The sequence below is a fragment of the Cynocephalus volans genome, chromosome 7, assembly GCF_027409185.1.
Source record: "Cynocephalus volans isolate mCynVol1 chromosome 7, mCynVol1.pri, whole genome shotgun sequence".
Classification (NCBI taxonomy): Eukaryota; Metazoa; Chordata; class Mammalia; order Dermoptera; family Cynocephalidae; genus Cynocephalus; species Cynocephalus volans.
The window spans coordinates 118295944-118319804 of record NC_084466.1 but is presented as its reverse complement, the minus strand read 5'-3'; the positions used below and the strand labels follow the sequence as shown (position 1 = coordinate 118319804).

The window sequence follows — 23861 nt, the reverse complement described above, 5'->3', positions numbered from 1 at the left end:
TGTTAGACACTGTTCTAGACACTGAGTATAGCAGTGAACCAAACAGTAAAAGCTCCCAGGAACTTCTATTCCAGTGGGAGGAGGCATAATATTCCATAATATTTTATTTCACTGGGAAGAGGAGAAATAAGCAAATATTTATGTGAGGTAATAGTAAGTGGCAGAGGAAAAAAATGAAGCAAGATAGGCGAAATAAAAAACGACAAGGAGTGATCTTGTATCAATGGGAATATGAGTTTTAAGCAGCAGACCCCTGAAGGTAGTGAAAGTGGGAGCCACAAGAATCTCTGCAGGGATATCCAAACAGAAGGAGCAGCAAGTGGAAAAGCCCCAAGGAATGAGCAGTTTCACAAGAAGGCCAGTGTGGCTTGACTTGCAGTATATAAGGAGGGTCACTGGTAGGAGAGGAGAGCACAGGGAAGCAGGAGGCCAATTACATAGGGCTTTGTGGGCTATGTTAAAAACATTGGATTTTTTTTGCATCAGATGGAAAGCCATTTAAGAAATGACATGATCTGATCTAGATTTGAGGAGTTCTCTTGCTGTTGTGTGGAAATTAGACTGTAAGAGGGCTGGGCTGACCAGACAGACTGATACTGTAAAAGTAGAGGCCAGACATGATGATGGCTTGGATGACAGCAGTACTGACAGTTGAAAAGTAGTTGCAATCCAGATGTACAAGGACCCCTCATTTTTGCATCAATTCTCCAGGGTTCAGATTGTTAGAGATACTTGATTTCAAAGGTAGAGTTGCCAGGATTGGCTGATGGATTAGATAAGGGGTATGACAGAAAGAGGAGCCAAGAATGACACCAATGTTTTTGGACTGAGCAATTGGAAAAACAGAGTTGCCTTCTGAGGGAGAATTGGATTTGTGAGGCAGGTATTGCACTGGGAATCAAGAATAGGGATTTGGACTTGGATCAGGTTTATGGTGCCTAATAGGAATTCAGGTGGAGATGCGTACGGAGTTGAATATAGGAGGTTTCAGTAGCAATGTCTGAGCTGCAGATATGTAATTGAAAATCATCAGAAGAGAGATGGTATTTAAAGCCATGAGGGGCCGGCCCCATGGCTCACTCGGGAGAGTGCGGCGCTGGTAGCGCCGAGGCCATGGGTTTGGGTCCTATATAGGGATGGCTGGTGCGCTCATTGGCTGAGTGTGGTGCGGATGACACTGTGCCAAGGGCTGCAATCCCCTTACCGGTCCAAAAAAAAAAAAAAAAAAAAGCCATGTGACTGGATGAGTTCCAAGATTGAACCCAGGGAAACTGAAACATTTAGAGATAAGTGGAAAATAATAAGAAGATAAACAGAACCAGCAAGAAGACTGAGAGAGAAAGGCCAGCAAGTGAGGAGGAAAACCAAACGTATGTGATGTGATCAGCTATGTCAAATGCTGCTTAGAGTTCCATCTAAGAGTTGGCCATTGGATTTAGCAATGTGGAAGGCAAAGGTGACATTGACAATAGAACTTTCTATAGGTACTGGGAATGAAAGACAGATTGGAGAAGGTTAGGTTTGAGGAAAAGAAAACAAAACAAAACAGGAAAAGAGGACATTGACATAGTGGGTTTAGTGGATTTAGACCAGTGTTTCTCAACCTTTTATTCATTATCACCTCTCTAAGGAGATTTTTAAGGCATTTTTTTCCTAATCTCCCACCCTATGAAATTCTAGTATCACAGATATACTTACATCACATATTGTATGTATCCCTATGCTTTATAAATAAAAAGAGTAAGAAGTTTTCCTTCTTGGGGTGATATCACTCCTACTGGGAATGGCATGGTGTAGAAAATTCTTTAGAGGAGTTTTGTGTGAAGGGAAACAAAGAATTGGGCTGGTAGTTACAGGGTGAGGTTGGATCAAGTTTTTATTGTTCTGTATTGTATTTTTAAGATGGGATATATTATAATATTTTGTGTGCTGATGGAAACAATCTAGTAGAAATGGAAAAATTGATAATGTAGAAGCAAAAATGTACAGTTAAGAGAGTCTTGGTTTTGAGTAGGAGACAGAGGATGGGGCCCTGCATGGGAACCAGACAGTTCTCCCAAAATAACACGAAGGAAGGCAGAGCACAGGAGCACAGGTGGGTGATACCTTTGGAAGTGAGAGCCTATGAAAGTGCTCTTTTGGTTGATTTGCTTTCCCAGTGAAACAACAAGCAATACCATCAGCTGAGACTAAGGAGGGGCTGAAGATGGTGAAGGTTTGTAGAGAGAGAGGTGTTATCTAGTTATCTAGCAGGATAAATTGAGTAGAATATAATAGGGTAGCTAGGGAGCACTAAAACCCACTTGAAGTTAGTGATCACAAGCTTAAAACAAGACCAGTCAATATTTTTCTCCATCTAGCACTTGATCTCCTCTAACCACTTTAGAGGTTTTAGATATTTGAGTAAATGAATAAATGAATCAAGAAGTGAATTAATGATGCATACACATAAGATCTTTTCAGTATGTTTTTAATTGGAATGCCTTACAGTAGATGTTAAAATTAAGGTTTTCAGATAAAAACATAGAGTATCACACCCTAGTTCAGCATTTCTGATCAAATTAATTAAAAATCAGCAATGGTTTCAGTGCCTTTATTTTGGTTGGTAATGTTACTAATTATGACAGAAAGATGTAAAACTGAAAAACTAGTTTCGAATCTTTTCATATATATATTATTTTCAAAAAAAAAGGAAACTAGAAGTAAATGTTAGTTTCTTTTAGGATGTGGTATTCATTCTTTAGAAATTTCTAAAATTCCGAACTAGGCTTAATCATTTATGCATCCATTTATTCATTCAGCAAGCATTTTCTTAGCATCTCCTTCACAGGAAGGACAAAACTGAATAAAACATGATTTCTACCTTGAAGTCTATTATAGGCATGTGGATGTTATACTGTTTTTAGAAGAGGCATATATACTTTTCTTTAGAGTACATTAAGATATACTCAAACCAATATGTTTGGGGAACTTGGTTTTTATGTGGCATCACATAGAATTAGCACTGATGAAGAGACGATGTTATTAAATTTGTAAAATAAAAAATTCAAACACATTAGTGAATTCAATACATTACATATAAAATCTTTCTGGTAGGGTCTTTGCTCCTTTAATAGGAAACAATGTTCTCATAGAGACTGTTTTGTCGTGACCACGACTGTGTGCTTAATAGAATCTTAGAAATTACTATTGTAGAGTCTTAAAATTGTAGTACTTCCTTTTTTTCAAGACCAGTCGTTGCCTTTGAGGAGTTAATAGCTTCCTAAACCTGGCAGTACTTGTGATTTGGCCTTCTGTTGAGGCCAAAGGGTGATCTGGTACTGTCAGACTGCAGGACACACAGATGAACAGCATGTGGCAGTGTTTAAATGCTCTTCTGAAAGCCAACACCAGGGGCCTAGACAACTGAAAGAAGTTCTCTGCAATGACTGCATCCCAAGATTATATTTTTCTTTTATATTGTATGTGTCATGCTATGTTTGCCAAACAGAATATAGAAAATGAATAGGCAGTTTTCTTAGTAGACAAATTGTCAGAATGAACTTCATTGCTTAAGAAAACTGTAAACGCAATTAGTCACTGGATGTGGCTGTATATAGGTTGTTGCTGTAGGGAATTCTAGTTTGGCCAAAGTGTTATTTTTTTGAAACTTCTGATAGACCAAGGTTCTCTTTGTTTTCATAATAGTCTGCCCCCTGCCACCCCAAAATAGAGCAAGCTATTAAATTACTGAGGTTTCACTTGTATGAATGTAGTTGCATATATCTTACTTAATAAATTAACTTTGCCATGAATTTAAATTATAGGTATTTCAACAAGTTCATGGAAAGATTCATATTATCATTTAATTCTATTTTTTCACAAGCTTTTTTGAAGTACCCTATTATTTAAGTAAAAGAGAACCAAACTTTTGACTCATTTCATAGAGAAATTTTTTCACGTGCTTTTTTTTCTATATAGCATATACAATAAAGTGAATTTTAATGCTGTACTTTACAAAATACAGGTGTGTGTGTGTGTGTGTGTGTGTGTGTGTGTGTGTGTGTGTGTGTGTGTGTATCCTCATCATTGACCTTCACATTTTAAGGTGATACTGCTCATACTGATTGGGGAAAAACTATGAACACAGTAGTCATTATCGTATAATAGATCTATGAAGATATTTTTAATCTGTGACGGTTATCTTTAAGCATGAGCATTCTTGCTACTCTTATACTTTTTGTATTTGTTGTCCTCACTAACACTTTGCTTTGAGTGAATGTAATTCTTTACTGCTCACATTGCAAATTGTATTCCGACTAATTATAATACACATACATCTATTGTGTGCTAATTGTATTCTAGGAATTGTCCCAAATTCTGGCTTTACCTCAATCAGTGAGCTCTAGCCCCAGTTCTTACAGAGTTCATAGTGGGAAGACTTGTCTGTTGCACTTCTCTTCTAGTTGCTTCTCAGCTTCCTTGCTTTGTTTACAGCTAGGCTTTAGGTCACACTTTGATCATTTCTTCTGCCCTTCTTACTACTAGTTCTTGCCCTGCTGCTTGTTAGTTGTATGGCCTTGAGCACATTTACTTAACCTCTCTGAGTCTCTGATTCCTCTTTTGTGTGACTGAGGTGATAATTCCTATTTTATCAGGTTATTTAGGAAGATTAAATAAGATAAAATTTTGAATCAACAAGTAAATTGCTGGCATATGATGAGTGGTCAATGAAAGAAATTTCTGCTATTTATCTTGTGTTTGTTACCTGCCTGGCGCTTAATTGCTAAGAAACAAATGTTAATTCCCTTTCATTCTTTTGCTGCTATCCATTCTTCAAACACATGGTCAGATGAGAATTTAGAACTAGAGTGAATAACAATAACTCCGATTTGTGAGCATCTATTATGTGCTATATATTTTACATGTCCTCTCAACAATCCTTATAGCAATCCAGCATTGTTATTATCCCCACAATACGTGGGAAACCATTTAAGGGTGACTTTGTAAGTCTTCAAAACTACCTACTGAAAGAGCTAAAACACTGATTCCAAACCGTCTTCATTTTACCACCAGACTTTATCTCCAAGGTCCCTTCTTTTTTTTTTTTTTTTTTTTTTTTTTTTTTTTATAGTACGGCGGTCTTGACCTTTTATTTTATATATTTTTTACATCCATTATGCCATGAATTCATAGGGAATAGGTTCCAACAGCTCAGGCTCCTTGCCATTGGTTCTCACAAAGTGTGCTTCTCTGGGTGGAGCAGGCTGGCGCTTCAGTTGAACCCAGGTTCCTTTCTCTTTTGCTTCCTTCTTTTTCTGATCATTTTCCTTTACGCGTTTGAGGAAACTGTCTCGGCTTTTAGAGTGCTTAATATGCTCAATACGCACATTAATTCTCTTGGCAAGAATCTTGCCCTTAACCTGTTTGTTTACAACAATGCCAACAGCATGCTGGGTAACATTGTAGACTCTTCCAGTTTTACCATGGTAACATTTGTGGGGCATTCCTTTTTGAACAGTTCCCATTCCTTTGATGTCTACAATATCACCTTTCTTGTAGATTCGCATGTATGTGGCCAAAGGAACAACTCCATGTTTTCTAAAAGGCCTAGAAAACATATATCGGGTGCCTCTCCTCTTTCCCTTTGTGTTCGTCATTTTGGCGAATTACTGGAAGATGGCGGTTCCGGCCGAAAGGCTCCAAGGTCCCTTCTAACTCTAAAATGTCTTAAAATTTTTTGAAAAAATAAGTGCGTATTATAATCACAAGCAGTAGAAGTTTTCATCTGAGCGCAAATTCAAAATCTGGATGACCAATGATGTCATTAACAAGCTAAAAATGCAGAGATTTGCATTTTTATAAATAAATGTTACTATTAGTCCATGGACAGAACAAAGTTTCCTAAATAGTTCTCAGATCTTGCCATCACATCAGTTGATTTTTCTGTATCAGCTCAAAGTAGAATTATTTTTAAAGGGGAAGAAGTGCTTTCCTTCTTTAGTCTTTTGGAAATGTTTTAAAAATTTTGATAACAGTTTATCACTTTGATTTTTTTTTCTACATGCAAGGAACTTTATTAATGGTAAATGACAAGATAGGGCTTCCTAGGCCCCTCGCCTTCTTCAGGGTGTCTGGGATGGAAACTGTGCCAAGGAGGGGACATTCTCAGTATAACTTTGATTTTTAATAGGTGGTTTGTTTTGATATTTTGGCTTTAATCATAAATGGTAAATTTTGAAAACTGTGTTAGCTTTGAGAGAGTAGTTTTCTGTCTTTTTTTCTGTTTCTTTTTTCCCTGGTAGCCTGGAAACATCAGGCACAAAGAGAAGATGAAACAGTTAAGGTGATGGACAGCTGACCTATGTGGCTTAATTGCTGATCCGTTGTCTTCTGGGTTTAATGTAGCAAGCGTTCCTTATTTGAGAAAGGAATTTGTAGGGAGATGTGTGTGTATTTTCTGTGGAAAAACTGAACAAACTATAAAATTAAATTAGAATAATTATAATTCTATGTGGAATTCTGAGTATCAGCCTCTACATCGTTACCTTGGGCAAATGCCAGTCTATCTGGACTTCATTTTCCTTCTCTGTAAAATGAGACCATTAAAGCCTAGATTTCAACAATCCCTTCTCAATCTAAAATCCAGTCTAAAGTGATTCTCTAAAAAAAGGCGGGTGTACATGTATGTGTGAATGTATGTGTGTATAATCGCTGTTTGAAGTGTGAGTTATTTGAACACAAGTGTATAGGATGAAGATGTTAGACAGTGTGTTTACGAAATGTTAATATGGGTGAGTGAGAGACAAATATTTTAATGTTGTTTACAAACACCTTGGTTAACAAGCTTACACCTTTCTTGAGTACAGTAGATTTGGGGGTTGGAAAAAGCTTATATTCAAACCAGGATTCAACTAAGCTTGAAATCCTTGAGTCTTTATCTCTACTACCTTGCACTGCCCCACGTAAATACTCTTAAATGAATGAATTATTAACTAAATGACAAAATCCCAGTGTACTTGATTACCTATTGTGGACAACTAGGAGAAAATAAGACTCCCTCGATTTGCACTCTCTTTGGCAACTATTTATTGCCTAATATCTACTTAAACTATATCGAAGGGAAAAGAATCAATTACCAAAGGAAAAAAAAGTTCTCTTATTCTGTCCCTTCAATGACCTTTTATTAAGAAAAGCAAACTATTTTATTTTTGATGGCTAGGAGAATGAGTTTTTTGAAGTTTTATAAAAATAAATAATCTTTATTTCTGTTAAACAGTTCCACTTGCACAATAAAGCCACTGAATGAAATATTGCAGAAATTTGGGCAGGACTTTTTCCCAGTATGCTTTAAAAGGCATATCTAATATTGGGATTTTGTTTGTGTGTGGGGGTGGGTGTGATGTGAGTATGGATATTGTATTAAAGGAGAAATGGGTTTTACAAGTTATTGTATATTATTTGAAGCAACTCATGCGTTCAGTGCCAAGTTTAACAATAAGTTTCAATATTAGTTATTTTAAATCTGGTAACGTTTTTTACATGGAGGAGTTTAAAACCAGGAGTTTAAAAACCAGATTTCAATTTGTGAATATATGAACAATCAAACTACTTTTTCTGGGCTCGAGTCTTCTTAACTATAACTAAGACGATTGGGATAAATGATGTGGCAGGTTCCATTAGCACCAAACATTTGGTGATTTGTCTAAATCAGCTGATCAGTCAGGTGTAATACTGGCTTTCCAGCTTGACTGTAGCATGACATTTCTCTACTCTAAATTCAGCTCTCCTATGCTGCTTTTTTACTCCCTTATATTTATCTCCTCTAGACAAGAATATTTTTTGAGTTTCACTTTTTCTAGTTTATATTATGAAAAAAATAAAAATAGTAAGCATATTGGACATTTTTCAAATAATATTTTTACATGCGTGGGCAATATTTCTTTATTTTGAAATGCAGAACCAAGTTTTAGGAGATGAGATAGTACAGGGCTGTAACTATGTGACAAAAACTCCAGCTTTTTGGTTTTCAAGATGGCGGCGGCTACGACGGCTGGCGCGGAGTAGCTGAGGTGGAAAAGGTGGCCACTGGGCCTCAGGCAGCCGGGAAACTTGTGGACCTTCCTCTGCCATCTCTTAAGGGAGGACTGCTGCTGCTGGCCGGTCGTGGGGGCTCAACACCACTTTGCCCCCGGCAGGAGAGGCTGCCTCATTTACAGGCAACAGCTTTGAAGTGTGGAGCAGGAAAAGAACTGATTCTTAGCTGCAAAAGCGAGTCTTGAAACAGGGAACACGGCGCCAGGGCTGCTGTGGATGCAGCCAGGATCCCGGAGGCTGGGGCCGAACTGAAGGCGGCCAGCTGCCCTATTCAGGATTCGAGGTTTCAGGCCGGCATTAAAGAAGATTCCTGGGAGCGCCCGAGCGGCGCCGCGACTGAACAGCCCCGAGGCGGCAGCGCCGAGAACACGGAAGGCAACAAACCAGAGACAGAGCGAGCGCCCGACCTGGCACAGCACTGTGAGTGATCCCTGGCACAGCTCTGTTCGGGGGGTGGATGCCCACGCGGCTCCCGCCTGCACCACCAGGCCACTCACTGCCCCGGTGCTGCCTCCATTTTCCCAGGTGCGGGCAGCTCCGCCCTGCTCGGCCATCACTGAGCCCATTTGCTTGGCCTGGCGCGGGGCTTTCCGGACCCTGCGGGCCGGCCTCCTCTCCCACTCCCTCCGCGGTTCTCTGGCGGGGCTGGGGGTGTGGAGCGTCCCGACCAGCGTTGGGAGGGCTAGGAAGTACGGGCGGGCCGACTGTCACTCCACCACACCCTGGACTCCGGCCCCGGTAAACTTCCTGTTACTGGGAGGCAGATACCATCTCTACGACCACCAGTTTGGAAAAAAGCCTAACGAATTTCTGGTTGGGAATAGTGTGGTAGGAGAGTTCCCAGGTCCGCTTGAACCTGCCGGAGAGCAGGCTGCAGGCGGGCACTAGACTCGGTTTATACCGGGGGGATACAAAGGTGAACAAGACCCGAGAAAGATCTACACAGTGCTACAAAGGCACCCAGAGAGACCGGTCGTCTGTGCCTAGCAGAAACCTGGTAGACTTCCTGGGCGAGGCGGTGCTGAGCAGGGTCTTGAAGGCCCAGCTGATAGACGAGGGGTGCAGAAGACACACCCCAGCCCAGCACAGTGTGCACAGAGGGGGGAGACGTGCGGCCAGGGAGGCGGAGACTCGACAGAAACCACACACCCGGTGGGATCGCCACTGCACGATCTAACAGCCTGGGCCAGAGCACACAGAACGGGGAGAAGTCCTGTACAGAAAGTGAAAGCTCAACAGAGATCACACACCCTGTGGTACGTGATCCACCAGCCCAGCAGAGTACAAGCTGACCAGAAAGGTGGATCCCCGGAGAAGCCCAAGACCCGAGGCAACCACACACACAAGACACTAGAGGCCAACTGAGCAGTCACGGCGGGAGCCATACCAAATTGGCAACCACAGCAACATCCTAGTTAGTCATTAGTCTCAAACCGGTGGACTGTGAAACCCCCTGCCACAATGAATAAACACCAAAAAAAGACACCAGAAATACAAAAAATCAAGAAAGTACACCACCAAAAGTTAATAAATCTCATACTCTAGATCCTATAGAACAAGAAGCCCTTGAAATAACTGACAAGGAATTTCGAGTGATAATTCTAAGGAAACTGAATGAGATACAAGAAAACTCAGCTAGACATCATGATGAAATGAGGAAAAGTATACAGGATCTGAAAGAGGAAATATACAAGGAAATCAATGTCCTGAAAAAAAATGTAGCAGAACTTGCTGAACTGAAGAAGTTATTCAGCGAAATAAAAAACACAACGGAGAGTTTAACCAGCAGGCTTGTCGAAGTTGAAGAGAGAACCTCTGAACTTGAAGATGGGCTGTTTGAAATAACACAAGCAGACAAAAAGAAAGAAAAAAGAATCAAGGACATGGAAGAAAATCTGAGAGAGATATCAGACAACCTCAAGCGCTCAAATATCCGAGTCATGGGTATTCCAGAAGGGGAGGAAAATGGAGATTTCATTGAAAACATATTCAACAAAATAGTGGCAGAAAACTTCCCAGGTATAGGAAAAATCACAGATCTTCAGATCCAGGAAGCTCAACGATCTCCAAACGTATTCAACCCAAAAAGGCCTTCTCCAAGACATGTCATAGTCAAATTGGCAAAACTCAGAGACAAAGAGAGAATCTTAAAAGCTGCAAGAGAGAAGCGTCAAATCACCTATAAGGGAGCCCCAATCAGGTTAACATCAGACTTTTCATCACAAACCCTAAAAGCTAGAAAGGAATGGGATGATATTTTCAAAATACTAAAAGACAAAGATTGCCAGCCAAGAATACTCTACCCTGCAAGGCTATCCTTCCGAAATGAGGGGCAAATAGTATATTTCTCAGACAAACAAAAACTGCGGGAGTTCACTACCACAAGACCACCCTTACAAGAAATCCTCAAGGGAGTACTGGGTTTGGTTCCTGAAAAATAACTACCACTGCCATAAAAACCTAAGAAAAATCTAAACCCGCTAGTACAATAAAAATGGCATTCGTGAAGAGAAAACAAGCTAACAAAAACACTATCTACAACCTAAGGAACCAACAAACAAAGAAACCAAACAGTAAATCAGAAAGCAAGGAACAAAAGACACCTAAGACAACCAAACAACCAATAAAATGCTAGGAATAAATCAACACCTTTCAATAACAACTCTTAATGTTAAAGGCTTAAATTCCCCAATTAAAAGACACAGACTGGCTGACTGGATCAAAAAGCAGGACCCAACTATATGCTGCCTACAAGAGACCCACCTCACCCATAAAGATTCACACAGACTAAGAGTGAAAGGATGGAAAAAGATTTACCATGCAAACAGAAAAGAAAAACGAGCTGGAGTGGCTATTCTTATATCTGACAAAATAGACTTTAAACTAAAAACCATAAAAAGAGACAATGAGGGACACTACTTAATGATAAAAGGACTGATCCATCAAGAAGACATAACAATCATAAATATGTACGCACCCAATGTTGGAGCAGCCAGATTTATAAAACAAACTCTATTAGACCTAAAGAAGGAAATAGACACTAATACCATAATAGCAGGGGACCTGAACACTCCACTGTCAATATTAGACAGATCATCTAGGCAAAGAATCAGTAGAGAAACACAAGATCTAAACAAGACTCTAGACCAATTGGAATTGGCAGATATCTACAGAACATTCCACCCAACAACCTCAGAATATTCATTCTTCTCATCAGCACATGGATCATTCTCCAGGATAGATCACATATTAGGTCACAAATCAAGTCTCAATAAATTCAAAAAAATTGGAATTATCCCATGTATCTTCTCAGACCACAATGGATTAAAACTAGAAATTAATAACAAACAAAACTCTGGAAACTATACAAACACATGGAAATTAAACAGCATTCTACTTAATGACATATGGGTCCAAGAAGAAATCAAGCAGGAAATCAAAAAGTTTATTGAAACTAATGAAAACAATGATACATCATACCAAAACCTGTGGGATACTGCAAAAGCAGTATTGAGGGGAAAATTTATTGCATTAAATGCTCACTTCAGAAGAATGGAAAGATGGCAAGTGAACAACCTAACACTTCACCTTAAAGAACTAGAAAAACAAGAACAATCCAATCCTAAAGTTAGCAGACGGAAAGAAATCATTAAGATCAGAGCAGAACTGAATGAAATTGAAAACCAAAAAACAATTCAAAAGATCAACGAATCAAAAAGTTGGTTTTTTGAAAAGATAAATAAAATTGACAAACCATTAGCATGGCTAACAAAAAAAAGAAGAGAGAAGACTCAAATAACAAAAATTAGAAATGAAAAAGGCGATATTACAACTGATTCATCTGAAATACAAGGAATCATTCGAGACTACTACAAACAACTATACGCCAACAAATTTGAAAATCTGGAGGAAATGGATAAATTTCTGGACACACACAAGCTCCCAAAACTGAACCGTGAAGACGTAGAAAATTTGAACAGACCAATAACAATAAAGGAGATTGAAGCTGTTATCAGAAGGCTCCCAACAAAGAAAAGCCCAGGACCAGATGGATTCACAGCAGAATTTTACCAAACATTCAAAGAGGAATTGGCACCGATTCTTTACAAACTATTCCAAAAGATTGAAACGGACGCAAATCTCCCAAACTCATTCTATGAAGCAAACGTCATCCTGATACCAAAACCAGGTAAAGATATAACCAAAAAAGAAAACTACAGGCCGATATCCTTGATGAATATAGATGCAAAAATCCTCACTAAAATACTAGCAAAGAGAATACAGCAACACATACGAAAAATTATTCATCACGATCAAGTGGGATTCATCCCAGGGATGCAAGGTTGGTTCAACATACGCAAATCAATAAATGTGATACACCATATTAATAAACTCAAACACAAGGACCATATGATCATCTCTATAGATGCTGAAAAAGCATTTGATAAAGTTCAGCACTCATTCATGACAAAGACCCTCTATAAGTTAGGTATAGAGGGAAAGTATCTCAACATAATTAAAGCTATATATGCCAAACCCACTGCCAATATCATCCTGAATGGGGAAAAGCTGAAAGCTTTCCCTTTAAGAACAGGAACTAGACAAGGATGCCCACTCTCACCACTCCTATTCAACATAGTGTTGGAAGTACTAGCCAGAGCAATCAGAGAAGAGAAGGAAATAAAGGGCATCCAGATTGGAAAAGATGAAGTCAAACTGTCCCTGTTTGCAGATGACATGATCCTATATATCGAACAGCCTAAAACCTCTACAAAAAAACTGTTGGAATTGATCAATGATTTCAGCACAGTAGCAGGATACAAAATCAACACACAAAAATCAGTAGCATTTCTTTTCTCCAATAGTGAACATGCAGAAGGAGAAATCAAGAAAGCCTGCCCATTTACAATAGCCACCAAAAAAATAAAATACTTAGGAATTGAGTTAACCAAGGAGGTGAAAAATCTCTATAATGAGAACTACAAACCACTGCTGAGAGAAATTAGAGAGGAGACAAGAAGATGGAAAGATATTCCATGCTCTTGGATTGGAAGAATCAACATAGTGAAAATGTCCATACTACCCAAAGTGATATACAAATTCAATGCAATCCCCATCAAAATTCCAAAGACATTTTTCTCAGAAATGGAAAAAACTATTCAGACATTTATATGGAACAATAAAAGACCACAAATAGCCAAAGCAATGCTCAGCAAAAAAAATAAAGCTGGAGGCATAACACTACCTGACTTTAAGCTATACTACAAAGCTATAATAACCAAAACAGTATGGTACTGGCATAAAAACAGACACACTGACCAATGGAATAGAATAGAGAATCCAGAAATCAACCCACACACTTACTGCCATCTGATCTTTGACAAAGGCACCAAGCCTATTCAGTGGTGAAGGGACTGCCTCTTCAGCAAGTGGTGCTGGGATAACTGGATATCGATATGCAGGAGAATGAAACTAGATCCATACCTCTCACCGTATACTAAAATCAACTCAAAATGGATTAAGGATTTAAATATACACCCTGAGACAATAAAACTTCTTAAAGAAAACATAGGAGAAACACTTCAGGAAATAGGACTGGGCACAGACTTCATGAATACGACCCCAAAAGCACGGGCAACCAAAGGAAAAATAAACAAATGGGATTATATCAAACTAAAAAGCTTCTGCACAGCAAAAGAAACAATTAAAAGAGTTAAAAGACAACCAACAGAGTGGGAGAAAATATTTGCAAAATATACATCTGACAAAGGATTAATATCCAGAATATATAAGGAACTCAAACAACTTTACAAGAAGAAAACAAGCAACCCAATTAAAAAATGGGCAAAAGAGCTAAGTAGGCATTTCTCTAAGGAAGATATCCAAATGGCCAACAGACATATGAAAAAATGCTCAACATCACTCAGCATCCGGGAAATGCAAATCAAAACCACATTGAGATACCATCTAACCCCAGTTAGGATGGCTAAAATCCAAAAGACTCTGAACGATAAATGCTGGCGAGGCTGCGGAGAAAAAGGAACTCTCATACATTGTTGGTGGGACTGCAAAATGGTGCAGCCTCTATGGAAAATGGTATGGAGGTTCCTTAAACAATTGCAAATAGATCTACCATACGACCCAGCCATCCCACTGTTGGGAATATACCCAGAGGAATGGAAATCATCAAGTCGAAGGTATACCTGTTCCCCAATGTTCATCGCAGCACTCTTTACAATAGCCAAGAGTTGGAACCAGCCCAAATGCCCATCATCAGATGAGTGGATACGGAAAATGTGGTACATCTACACAATGGAATACTACTCAGCTATAAAAACGAATGAAATACTGCCATTTGCAACAACATGGATGGACCTTGAGAGAATTATATTAAGTGAAACAAGTCAGGCACAGAAAGAGAAATACCACATGTTCTCACTTATTGGAGGGAGCTAAAAATTAATATATAAATTCACACACACACATACACACACACACACACAAACCGGCAGGTGGGGGGGAAGAAGATATAACAACCACAATTATTTGAAGTTGATACAACAAGCAAACAGAAAGGACATTGTTGGGGGGGAGGGGGGGAGGGAGAAGGGAGGGAGGTTTTGGTGATGGGGAGCAATAATCAGCTACAATGTATATCGACAAAATAAAATTAAAAAAAATAAAAATAAAAATAAAACTCCAGCTTTTTCCTATGGCCCCATATGCCCTGAGGCATTCTCCAGGATTTTTCACATTGAATATGAGGATACTTCAAAAAGTTTGTGGAAGGATAGAGTTGAAACATAACATGAATCTTTGCATGAACTCTTTGAAGTGTCCTTGTATAATCTATTAACTTCTAACCATTCAATACTGCCAGCACCATTCCACTAAATGTGAAATAAAAGACCTTACCTAAGCTATCCACTCTCCTTATTCATGATTCAGCATCAGCATATTTTAATGTACGTTGATTCTATTGTAATACATTTTGTGTGTATGTGCTTTATTTTTATTTTTAACTTTTTTGCAAGACAGATTTATTCAGAATTGTAGAAAGCCATGTTTTTGTATATATGATTCTATGATTTGACAGTTTTTTAAACTCACTTTTTCAGTTCATTAATCTTGAGGTTTTTTGGGTTTTTTTTTGCTTTCTACTCCTTCAATCTAGATTCTTTTTTTAATGATTTATTTTTAATTGACAGATAATAATTATATATTTTTGTGGTAAAATGTGACGTCGTGATCTATATATACATTATAGAAAGATTTAATCAAGCTAATTAACATATCTATCACCTCACCAACTTAATTTTTTGTGGTGAGAACATTAGAAATCTATTTTTTCAGCAATTTTGAAATGTACCATACATTATTGCTAACTGTGGTTACCACGCAGTGCAATAGATCACTAAAACTTATTCCTTCAGTCTAATTAAAACTTCATAGTCTTTAATAAACATCTCTTCTTTTCTCTATTCCTCCCTTTTCCCCCTCAGCCTCTGGTAACCAACTCTCTGCTCTCTTGTTTCTATGAGATCAACTTTTTTCGATTCTACATATAAGTGAGGTCATATGTTATTTGTCTTTCTGTGCCTGGCTTATTTCACTTAGCTAATGTCTTCTAGTTCCATCCATGTTGTCTCAAATTACAAAATTTCCTTCTTTTTTAAGTCTTTATACTATTTCATTGTGTACTTATACAACATTTTCTTTATCCATTCATTTATTGATGGACAGACACTTAGGTTGCTTCCTTATCTTGGCTATTGCGAATAATGCTGAAATGAACATGGGACTACAGATAGCTCTTTGACACACCAATTTTGATTCCTTTGGCTTTATACCCAAAAGTGGGGTTGCTGAATCATATGGTAATTCTATTTTTAGTTTTTTTAGGAACTTCCGAACTATTTTCCATAATGGCTGTAACAATTTACATTTCCACTGATAGTATATCAGTGTTTTTTTGACCAAAAAGAACATAGCTGGAGGCATCACACTCCCTGATTTCAAAATATAGACATGTACCATATAATGATGTTTCATCAACGACAGAACGCATATATGACAGTGGTCCTATAAGACTATACTGTATTTTTATTGTACTTTTTATGTGTTTAGATACACAAAAATGTATTATTGTGTTATAATTGTCTACAGTATTTAGTATAGTAACAGGCTGTACAAGTTTGCAGCCTAGGAGTAATAGGCTATATCATACAGCAAAGGTGTGTAGTAGGCTATACCACCTAGGTCTGTGTAAGTATACTCTATGATGTTTGCACAATAATGACATCAACTAACAATGTATTTCTCAGAAGTATCCTTGTGGTTAAGCGACACATAACTTTATGTTATAAAGCAATAGTAATCAAAACAGCATGATACTGGCATAAAAACGGACACATAGACCAATGGAGCAGGATAGAAAACTCAGACATAAATCCAAGTATTAACAGTCAATTGATTTTCGACAGAGACGCCAAAAACACACAATGGGGAAAGGACAGTTGCTAATAAATGGTGTTGGGAAAACTGGATATTCATATGCAGAAGAATGAAATTGGACCCTTGACTCACACCATATACAAAAATCAACTCAAAATGGATAAAAGACTTAAATGTAAAAACTGAAACTGTAAAGCCACTAGAAGAAATCATAGGGAAAAAGCTCCATGACATTGGTCTGGTTAATAATTTCTTGGATAGGACTCCAAAAGCACAGGCAACCAAAGCAAAATTAGACAAGTGGGATTGCATCAAACTAAAAAGCTTCTGCACAGCGAAGGAAACAGAGAGACAACCCAAGGATTGTAATGTGATACTTTTGACAGCAGGGAGCATGTCTTCATTTTTGCATTCCTGAGGACTAGCAGAATGCTAGATACTACATGTTTGCTAAATGACTGCTGTTTCTATAATTGGTTGGTCTTTGAATGTACAAATTAAAAAAAAATGTATATCTTATAAATATGTAGGGATATATTTGTAATGATGTAAAAGTGTAATACAACTAGTTATCTCATGAAGTTTACCTAAAATAATTTTTAAAAATATACTTAGTCCATTTTTTAAAACTGGTAAAATGTAGGCCTTGTTCTAGTGATACCTCCTCAAAACATTTTGATCTGGAGTGCTTCTTCCACAATTGTAGTTTTGCCTACCTGTATGATGCCTTTTGAGGCAGCAGGTCATTACCCTTTGATATTTGAAGATAGCCATTTAAACCCTTGATAGATGACTAAATAAAGTGAATGACCAAACAGGAGAAAACTGGTTTTTGGTCATAAGCGAAGTGTAATTGGAAAGCAATAGGAATAATTTTGTTTGGCGTCTCAAAAGCTGAAATGAAGGTTGTGCCAAGAAATTTCAGAAATGTTTTGAAGATGCTGAGATTAGGGAGTGTATTGATAAATATGTTTCTTTAGCTTTGGTAGCTATTTCTCTAAAGGCTGTTTTTCATTTCCACAGTGCTGTTCAGAGTAGCTTACTCATCAAGAGTTTCTAAAGCTTCTGATGAAATTCACTACATAAATTATTTGAGGGAAGGAAAACTGATGTTAACATTTGTTAAATGTCTTAAGCAGCATGTATTATATGTTGTCTATTTAGATAAACAGTATAGTGAAGAAGTGACAAACAAATGAGCAAGGAGCAACAAGAAACTTCCCTCCCTTACCAACCACTCTTCTTTATTCAAGTATTAGGGGACTGTGAGCCAATGTGGTCTGTTTGAAGAGACTTAGGGATGCATTAAAATAAAGATATGTAAGTAAGAAAAGGAACCTCACTTTCTGATTCAGCTTTTCTGTTAAATTTTCACAATCATTTAATGTTGCAATTCCTAGTTTCTCAGGCTAGAAACTAGCCTGTCATAGAGTATGATGGTTATTTGGAATTTGGACTAAAAGCTGAAATCATGACTGGTGAAACTGTCATGTCCTACCTAGGTAACTCTCAAAGGATTCCATAGCTTCAGCATGAACAAAAATTCCAAACCGTTACAACTTCTCTGATCAGCAACTCTGAAAAAAAGATCTAAGTATATTTAATAATAAAAGCTAATATAGTGATATTGATATTATATATTTTTGATATGATTAGTGTTTCTTTTTTTTTTAGATTTAATAATTCACTCTTAAGATTTTTCTTTTTTTCCCCACATTTATTGAGGTATAATTGAAAAATAAAAATTGTGTATATTTAAGGTGTATAATGTGATGTTTTGATATATATATACACACACACACATTGTGAAATAAGTTCCACTGTCAAACTAATTAACATATATGACAGTGTTTCATATATGGTAAGTAATTTAGTTCTTACAACAGAGTGAAAAGGTAGGTTTAGTAATTATTCCCATTTCAAAAATGAGGAAATTGAGGGTTAAGTAACTTGCTTAAGGTCACACAACTAATGGGTGAGCTGAGATTGAAACTCAGGCAGCGTGAATTCAGGGGCCAGGCCTTGACCATCATATCATACTATGTCTCACTATACTGCTTCTCATACTAAACAGATGAATCATTGGATTTGCAACTACAGTAGAACCATGGTAGAAGGTCCAACTGGATATTCAGTTACTTTCCATGTTTTGGTACGTAGTGTGGTAGGCAGAATAATGGCCCTCAAAAATGTCCACATCCTAATCCCAGGAAACTGTGAATATGCTACCTTTCATGGCAAAAGGGACTTTTGCAGATATAATTAAGTTAAGAAATTTGAGATGGGAAGATTATCCCAGATTATCTGGTGGACCCAATGTAATCTCGAAAGTCTTTATAAGTGAAAACAGGAGGAAAGAGAGTCAGAATCAGAGAGGGAAATGAGATGACCAGAGCAAAGTTGGAGTGATGCAATTTCTGGCTTTGAAGATGAAAGAGCCACAAACCAAAGAATATAAGCAACCTTTAAAATCCAGAAAAGGTAAGGAATGGATCCTGTAGAGCCTCTAGAAAAAAACGCAGCCCTGTGGACATCATGATTTTAGTCCTAAAAGGTCTATTTCAGACATCTGACGTCCAGAACTGTAAGAAAATAAATCTGTGTTATTTTAAGCCACTATGTAGTAAACAGCAGTAGAAAACTAATACACCCATTCTTTTTTCTTACGCATTAGTCCACTGCTTCTATATCCCCTTCCTCTCCCCTCCTGGCTTCTGGTAACCATTAGTCTACTCTCTACCATTAGTCTACTTCTTTAGTTTTTCTTTGGATTTCACATGTGAATGAAATCATGTGGTATTTGTCTTTCTGTGCCTGACTTACTTCACTTAGCATAATGGTTTCCAGTTCCATCCGTGTTACTGCAAATAATAGGATATCATTTCTTTTCATAGCTGAGTAGTATTCCATTGTCTATATATACCATAGGATTTTTATCCATTCGTCCATTGATGGGCGTTTAGGTTGACTCCATTTCTTGGCTATTGTGAATAGTGCTGCGATGAACATGGGAGTGCAGGTGCCTTTTTGATATATTGATTTCATTTCCTTTGCGTATATACCCAGTAGTGGGATAGCTGGGTTGTAAGGTAGATTTATTTTTTGTTCTCTGAGGAAACACTGAACTATATCCACAATGGCTGTACCAATTTATATTCCTACCAACAATGTAGGAAGGTTCCCTTTTCTCTGCATTTTCATCAACATTTGTTATTTTCTGTCTTGTTGATAATAGCTAATTCTTTTCATTAATAATAATGTTTTTAATGGAACTAGCTGATTTTCATTTGACAATGATAATCATATTGAACATTATAACCATTTCTAATTGAATACTCTATGTAGGAACCCTTCGTGGTAAATTTACCTCTTTCTCTCTTATAAAATGATTCCAGTTGACTGCTTTTTCAGAGGGTTTGAAAGAATCTTTGTACCCTTACAGTTTTGCTGAGCCAACTACTGGTAGTTTAGCTAGTTCTAAGGAAGTTTTGAGCAATACACTTGGAAATGACTAGGAATTTATTCAAGCATAGACCTTTTAATGAGGTAATTCTCTTCATTGTCTAGTGAAAAGGGTTTGCCCTTCATAGAAGATTATTTACATCTTACCATAATTGGAAAAACCGAAATTGCTTTGAAGTTTCAAAATGCTGGTATTTTGGAAATGTAATTACTTTAACCAAGGTGAAGTCTATTTTATCTGTTATTAGTTTCACTTAGGATGTTGCAGGATACGTATGTTGATAGATTTTGTAAAACCTTATTAATTTAGAACATTTGAAGAGATACTTCCTTTTCAAATTTTATAAAGTTCACATAGCATACCAGTGCTACTATGCACATGCCAGGGCAGGTAGGTGAAAGCACTTTCATATCTACTTCCACTTTGAGCTCAGTTATTATGGACTTGGATTGTGTTCTTTGGATTAGTGCGCTCATGAGTCAGTGTGAAAAGAGGGAAAACAATTTAAAAGAAAACAGGAGAAGGAAGGCTTGAACTCAGGACATGACATCTCTGAAGATTATCCCAAGGGGTTGATACCCCCTTTAGGACCATTGCTTCAGAATAATGAAATGAAAGAGTTCACACTCACTTTCTTTCAACCTTTCATCCCCAACAAAATAATGCACACAGACACATACCACAAATTTATTTTAAAAAGTATCTTTCAGACAACTTTTGTAGGCTTCCACAATTCTTTTCTTGTCATTTACATGATACAGTCCAACAATTGTTTTGGTTTCTTGGTAAGAAATCAATTTTAGGATTTGAAACTTATCGATGCCTTAGAATAAGTATTGTTTAATTTTGTAACACTTATTATTCAGAAATTTTATTTAGCCTACTCAGTAAGTTTATGGCTAGTTAAGAAAGATTTTAGCATTCCTTGCCTGGATAATTTCTTGTTTAATCATTAACATATTACACAAGTTTTCTGAATCATGAATTGAATTAAGTTCTATTTATCCCTCACATGAGGCTAATAATCTGAACTATTTTTAACCATTATCATTATCAGAAGTTTCTTAAGTGGTAGTGTTTTCATCAACTTGTTCACTGTTTCTGATATGAAAGCAGGGGGAAAAATGTCTATTTGCAGTCAGCAGAAAGGGCAAAACTTAATTTGCTGACTTAATTGCTCTCAACATAAACAAGTGAACTCTGTCTTTATTTTAATTGTTCAGAGTTTTTAAAAGGCAGCATTAGGGCTGACCCCGTGGCTCACTCGGGAGTGAGTGTGGAGCTGGGAGTGCAGTGGCGCTCCCGCCACGGGTTCGGATCCTATATAGGGATGGCCGGTGTGCTCACTGGCTGAGCGTGGTGCGGATGACACCAAGCCAAGGGTTGTGATCCCCTTACAGGTCAAAAAAAAAAAAAAGAAAAGGCAGCATTATATTAGACTTTTATACTTTTAATTTCTGGTTCAGGTAGGGGAAAAGATCAGCAAAGCAGTTTTTTCTTTTTATAATAATTTTAAATGTTCTGAATGGGCAACAGTGCCAAAATACTTTCTTGCATTTATAAATGGCTTTACAATCAGATAGAAATAAAAAATTGAATATGGAGCTATGTCTACTAATATGAATAAGCCATAGGCATTCAGATTTTTAAAAGATACTTAGAGAATTACGTAGTTTTTGAATTTTAACTCTGGATGTGAAAGTGATAGCAAAATTTTTCTACCACTAAAAATGTAAAAGGGACCAGTAAGGGGATCGCAACCCTCGGCATGATGTTGTCTGCACCACGCTCAGCCAGTGAGCGCACCAGCCATCCCTATATAGGATCTGAACCCGCGGCCTCAGCGCTACCAGTGCCTCACTCTCCCGAGTGAGCCACGGGGCCGGCCCTAAAAATGTAAATACTGACTATATTCTACATTCTTCATAATTACTTCTCAGTGTTGTTGTGCTTGCCATATGTATTTTTCTTCCTTAACACCACCCCCTAATTTAGGATACTTCATTTCACATGACCGTACACTTAATTTTTTATTTAATAATTATTTATTGAACGAATGAATAAGTGATTCAGATTCTTGAAATACCTCAGAATGATAATCTTAGCTAATTGTTATCATTCATTAGTGTTATTGATTGATAAAATGTGTTTATTTAAGATTTTTAATTAATCTAAGTGTATATATTTAGACATTTTTTTCTGAAACAGCCAAGTGTCACATTATGTTTTTAGTTAGGTATAGATATATCATGGCAGAAACTGATGAAAATTATGCCTTTTGACATAATGAATTTCCTGCGAACTAAACTAAGAGGTCTTTAACATAACAGTAGTATAATTCTGAATTGTGCTAAATGTATTTTGACTCTATATTATTACTTTTCCCTACTTAATAAAGTCTTTCTCTGTTTATTTTATTTAAATTTTTAGCCAGTTTTCTAGAAAAGATAAAAGTTTGGGATAAGATAAGGAAACATCTTAGTAGTTTACTACATTGAAAATACAGATTCTGGTGCTAAATGCCTGAGAATCGATGAGCTTTCCACCTAAGAAGGGGACTTCTACAGTAAAATAGTGCTGCAGCAAAGGGCATTATCATACAAGCTGCTAACAGTAGAGACCCAAAAGGAGGAGGTATCTAGGACAACACACCCTGGAGTATCAAACAACTACTAAATGGCATTATCCCAGGGGTGCAAGGGTTGTATTGTTGAAACACTAATTCTGTATTCTACACTGTACAACACAAATGGCACACCATCTTTCAAAATTTTATTTAAAAAAATCAAACTGAAAACAAAACTGCCTTCTATATAAGACCTTCCTTTCTGTTGTCATATTTTTCACCTAAAGCATGAATGAAGACTAAATTCTCTATTCATCTAAATGCACTTAAGGAATTGCAGTTCTGTCTCATAGAGTGGTTGTATGTTATTCAGGTACCCATGACTGTTTATGATTTCAGAATCAAACAGTGCACAGCATCCATTCTTCACAGAGTTGATCTATATGCCACATTTGACATTTACAGTTGAAGTCATTTTTGGATTGTCAGAATGCAGAGGAACTGTGGAATCGATTCTTGTAAGTCAAAACTTAGTTTGATAGCCAAATAATTAGACATACCTCATCAAGTTTTTCTCTACCCAAAATTTCACCAAGTTTTTATCCAGTTGTATTATGAGGGTATATGGGGAGAAAAAAGAGCAAGGTTAAGCAAAAGAGAAGATTCACAAATATCATTTCCTCATACTGGTAGAAATTGGAGCTAGAAACAAATGAGGAAAATAAATGGATACATTTATCTCTGTGACAAAGTTAAAAAGGGAAAAATATACAGATATTTTCCCTTTCTTATTCCACTGGGTACTTTTAAAAGAAGAAAACTTAGAAGGATATAGAGAAATCCTATCTCTATGAATAAAAAGGAGAAAGTAGAAACAAAAAGAATAGCTAGCAATTAAAAAGTGCTCACTCTCCACCAGATACTTCTCAACATGCTTTAAATATATTAACTAATTTAATTCCACACCAACCCTCACATTATTATCCCTGTTTATGTGATGAAACTGAAGTATGATAAAGTTAAGTAGCTTGCCCAGGGTCACAGAGCTTGTAAGTGACTGATCCTGAGCGAGAATTTCAACACAGGCTATTTGGTTACAGATCTCACTGTACTGTTGCACCTTAAATTTTTCAGACTTAATAGAAAATAGGTATTTTGAATATAGTGTTGTCTCCATAATTGCATTATTAAGATCCAATAACTTTATCCAATTAGAAACAAAATTCTTATGGTATCTCAAACAAAACAAATAATACATATTTTATTTGAGGATTCAAATCTCTTTTTGGTCTTTCTGATATC

At 37.2% G+C, this 23861-nt stretch overlaps 2 protein-coding genes across 3 annotated transcripts in view; one reads left to right on the top strand and one right to left on the bottom strand.

Annotated features, from left to right (window-relative positions):
* Positions 1-23861, top strand: part of RNLS (renalase, FAD dependent amine oxidase) — a 292909-nt gene that overhangs the window by 20063 nt on the left and 248985 nt on the right. The gene's annotated exons all lie outside the window — the stretch shown is intronic.
* On the bottom strand, positions 5151-5673 carry LOC134382664 (large ribosomal subunit protein eL21). Its single transcript, XM_063103392.1, has one exon. The coding sequence runs from the start codon at positions 5637-5639 to the stop codon at positions 5157-5159; it is 483 nt and encodes a 160-aa protein (XP_062959462.1). The 5' UTR covers positions 5640-5673; the 3' UTR covers positions 5151-5156.

Bases quoted from the DNA above. Each gene is read 5' to 3' on its own strand.
- LOC134382664 (XM_063103392.1), bottom strand. From the start codon at position 5,639: ATGACGAACACAAAGGGAAAGAGGAGAGGCACCCGATATATGTTTTCT.